Source organism: Electrophorus electricus, chromosome 7, assembly GCF_013358815.1.
Source record: "Electrophorus electricus isolate fEleEle1 chromosome 7, fEleEle1.pri, whole genome shotgun sequence".
NCBI lineage: Eukaryota > Metazoa > Chordata > Actinopteri > Gymnotiformes > Gymnotidae > Electrophorus > Electrophorus electricus.
Window position 1 is genome coordinate 5,198,142 of NC_049541.1, and position 4,187 is coordinate 5,202,328.

At 36.5% G+C, this 4,187-nt stretch overlaps 1 protein-coding gene across 1 annotated transcript; it reads right to left on the minus strand.

Moving 5' to 3' along the window:
* On the minus strand, positions 1-4,187 carry LOC113569240 (SLAM family member 9). Its single transcript, XM_035528107.1, is given in 5 exon segments — positions 1-41; positions 1,400-1,489; positions 1,492-1,662; positions 2,032-2,328; positions 4,100-4,187. Coding segments are annotated over 5 exon segments (666 nt in total). The 5' UTR covers positions 4,167-4,187.

A 4,187-nucleotide genomic window follows, 5' to 3' on the forward strand; every position in this document is an offset into this window, starting at 1 on the left:
CTAGTCAGGAACAGTAGTAAGGACAGGAGTCTCCACTGGATCTGTGGTGGAGAACCATACACACACCCACATACACATGACTTGTTATTGTCTGGCTTCATGTATATATCTCAGGTAGCACTGACCTCTGACCTCAAAAATGACTACACTGTCAACAATCCATACAACTTTCATAATCATTTTAAATGATCTGTGGCCTCTACATTCCTTTAAAGTACAAGTCGCTTTAGATCTCAGTGGATTTAATGTATGTACATGATTAAATAAAGAAGAGAGAAACATATTGCATCATAACTGATGACAATAACAGTGTTGTATCAGTAATTGTATTTCTAATGCTGTTTGCCATGTTGTAAAACTTACCCAACGCAGAGAGAGTGTACACAGCAACTTGACACAAGACCCACTACTGCAGTTAACCCTTAATTTCTCCAGTTGTACTCAGTCATAATTATAAGTCACTTTGAATAAAAGTGTCAGATAAATGTAAGTAAAAGGCTGTTCAGCAGTGTTAACCTTATTAATACATTTAAATGATGTTAAACACTGTTTAAATATGAAATGTAATTTGTTGTGGGGTAGTTTGAGGTTATTTAGTGGACATATTCTAAATAGCTAAATAACCCCACAATCCATATTGTCCCCACAGTCCTGACCAACTACCCCATCAGCTTAACTGCCCCCAATAACTCCTCCATAATTGTGTTTTAAATCACAACTACTCCAACACTAAATACCCCTCAAACGCAAATACCCTATAGCCAATCAGCCCTCAGTCCCACAACACTACCCCATCAGCCAAGTTGCCCTCAACAACTACCCCCACAGCTAAATAACCTCTCAACAACTACCCCATCAGCCTAAAAGCCTTCAACCATAACTACCTCACAGCAAATTAGGCCTAAACTAAAATGACCTCCATAGCCAAATGCCCCTCAACGATAATAACATTTTATGGGTCAATTACATTTTATGGGTGGGAGAGTGTTTTGTATCTGTTTTGTATCTGTGTGTGTGCCTTCAGAAGGACAGATTTTTTCTTCTTTTTTTTTTTTTTTTATAAATGTACTCTTTCAAATGACATCAATTATTAAATATTCTTCAAACATTTACCTACTTAAGTGTTACAAAGATTGTGGTGTCACACTGCACCATTAGGAGGCGCTGTGCCTCATCTGACTGGCTACAGCATCACAGACAGCGTCTTCAGTCTGATCACCACACGGAGAGGGTACGTAAGGGACTGATACTTGATTACTTAAATTGTGTGACAATTAAAATTGAATTATATAATTTCAAACAGATAATTGTGTGTGTGTGTGTGTGTGTGTGTGTGTGTGTGTGTCTGCGTCTGTGTCTGTGTGTGTGTGTGTGTGTGTGTGCATGTTTATGCTTGCACCTTCAGGATGACAGATGTCTTTCATCTCCATGACACTCATGTTCCAGCTGACTGGGTTTCTAATGTTGCAGATGATTGAGCTGCTGTCTATGACAGACAGGAAAAGGTACCTTCGGGTGATGTCATTTCTTTCTCCTCACAGTTTTCATTAAAACAGCTAGAGGAGACTGAGAGGCCATGACCTTTACAGGTGAGATTTATATTACAGGGATCACCAATTTGTTGGTCAGGAACAATAGTAAGGACAGGAGAGTCCACTGGATCTGTGGTAGAAACACACAGAGACAGACGTTTTTGCATCATTAGTCATGTAGTGCTAGTCTAAATATTTACACAAGACACTACTAAATCTGTTAGAGTGATCATAATTTACATTTGGTCACCTCTTTCTCATTACTTGTTATTGCCTTCCTGTCTACTACAGTGATGACTACATTGTCAACAATCCATGCAGCTTTGATAATCACTTTAAATTTTCTGTGGCCTCTAAATTCCTTTAACGTTCAAGTTGCTTTACATCTCAGTGGATTTACTCTATATACCTGGTTAATTAAAGAAAAGAGAAATGAAGCATCATAATGTTATATCAGTAATTGTACTTCTCCTGCTGTTTACCATCCTGTAAAACTTACCCAACACAGAGAGATTGTACATAGCAACTGTCTTGTCCTTGAAATCAGATGTTTGTGCTTCATACTGTCCACTGTCACTCTTCTGCAAGTTCATCAGTGTCAGACTGTAGGTTTCAATATTGAACTCTACTCTTCCTTCAAAGGAGGGGTTTACTTTAATTTTTTTATTGTCATTATAATATTTTATCACATTTTTTGTTTTGCTAAAGTTCCATATGAAGTCCTCAAGTTTAGATTCATGGTCCTGTACTTCCATTTGAACTGAAGTGCCAATAAGCCTTAACTCGTCATGGGACACTGTAAAGAATTGCAAAGATAATTGCAGATTGGTTAGGATGTGATGACTTTCTGTAAGTTAATTACCAATGTGCATAAGTGGAGCAAATTGCCTAGTAGTTATAATATGAAAATAAAATGCCAATCAGCATCTGTTTCCACATGTTGCAAAATGCCTTAATGACAAAGTAAAGCTGATGCTATAAGCGAAAGCTAACTATATGGAGCAGTGGGAAAGAGATGAATCTTCATTACATTCAGAAAATTAATTAAAGAACACAGCTACACCTATTCAGATAAAAGAAAAAGGAACATCCAGTGAGCAACATCTTAAAAGTTTACATAAAGAAGAAAAGTGTATTCTCTTTTATTTTAAAGTACTAGAACTAGCCAAAACTTTACTCTCAGTATAAACTACTGTTAAAATATTTTTACTGGTGTTACTTTTCAAAGAAAACAAATTAAAGCAAATAGTACAACCATGAAGCAGTAGAATACTTTAATACTTTCTAATGACCAAATAACTGAGAGTGAGACTGGTGTTATGAGATCTGAATTCTGGAAAGTGCAGGTACACTTTAAGAGTTTCTGAAGGCTTGCTATGGTTTCAGATCTGTTGACATGTACAATCCATTAGCCATCATCTATCACAGTAATGACTGTCCAGGTACTGACCACAGAATCCTTGCTTAAGCCGATATTATTACATTTGTGGACCATCCAAAAGCATTTATCACTGACGTGGTGGTATCATGGTTGTGGGTGTTGTGCTCATACATGTTTACCAGACATCAGTTGATTGTGTTTTATGGTTTTTGGTGTTTTTATCAATATCATTGCTGTGTTTAGAGAGGTTCAGTCATGACCCATCAATAACAGAGGATGGCCAACATTAATTGTTCCTGCCTATAGTGAATAATCTGCCTATAGTCTCAAACTACACGCCTACATGATGCTTCTAATAAATCAAGTGTTCCGAATAAAGTGTGTGATGAATGTATTATAGTATTCTGCCACTGTTCCTTATGATAAATGCTAAACTCACAATCTTTGCCATGTGTTTACAACAATGCCTTCAATACTCATCTAGCAAGTAGAAAATAAATTTATTTTAAAATTTTGTTCAAACCATTAATAACAGCACACAGACTACTGTTTCATGTTTCATAACACAGACGAGCACACTAGCAATATTCACTTCAGTCGATGCTTGCTAATTCCAACTTCTAAAATGACAGATTATCAAACATTCTAACCCTGTAAGGCCGAAGATTTTTTTTTTTTTGCCTGTATTTGAGACCAAAATGGAGAGAGCAAAGATGCACTTTAGTACCATCACAGAGTGTAGAGCACCTTCTTTCTCTGAACTATCCATTCTTTGACTTCAGGATGACATCAGACAGGATGTCATCAGTTAATCTCACCATCTTTTAGCAATAGTAATACGCCTTTTTTCTTAACAATTGAACACTACTGTTAAATTCTCTCTCTCTGTCTCTCTCTCTCTCTCTCTCTCTCTCTCTTTCTGTGAAATGATCAGTCTCTTACAGGCTACATCTCATTAAACTTGTTCTAAGTAAATGAATAAATAAGTGAATACATTTAAAAAGTGTATTGAACTAATCAAGTGAATTAGCAACACATTTGTAACAATCATTTCTGCACAGGCCATCACCTGAAAAAAAATGCATTATAGATAAAAATCTAACTTGTTAAAACTTATTCACTTAAATTGCTTGTTATGTGCAGCCACTAATGTGTACAGCCACCAATGATGTACAACATTACTTACTTACTATGCTGTGGCCATGTCTCCAACAGCTCAGTGGTTGTGACCTTGTGGTTTGTGTAACATACATTCTGCTCCTCTTCTTCTCTAT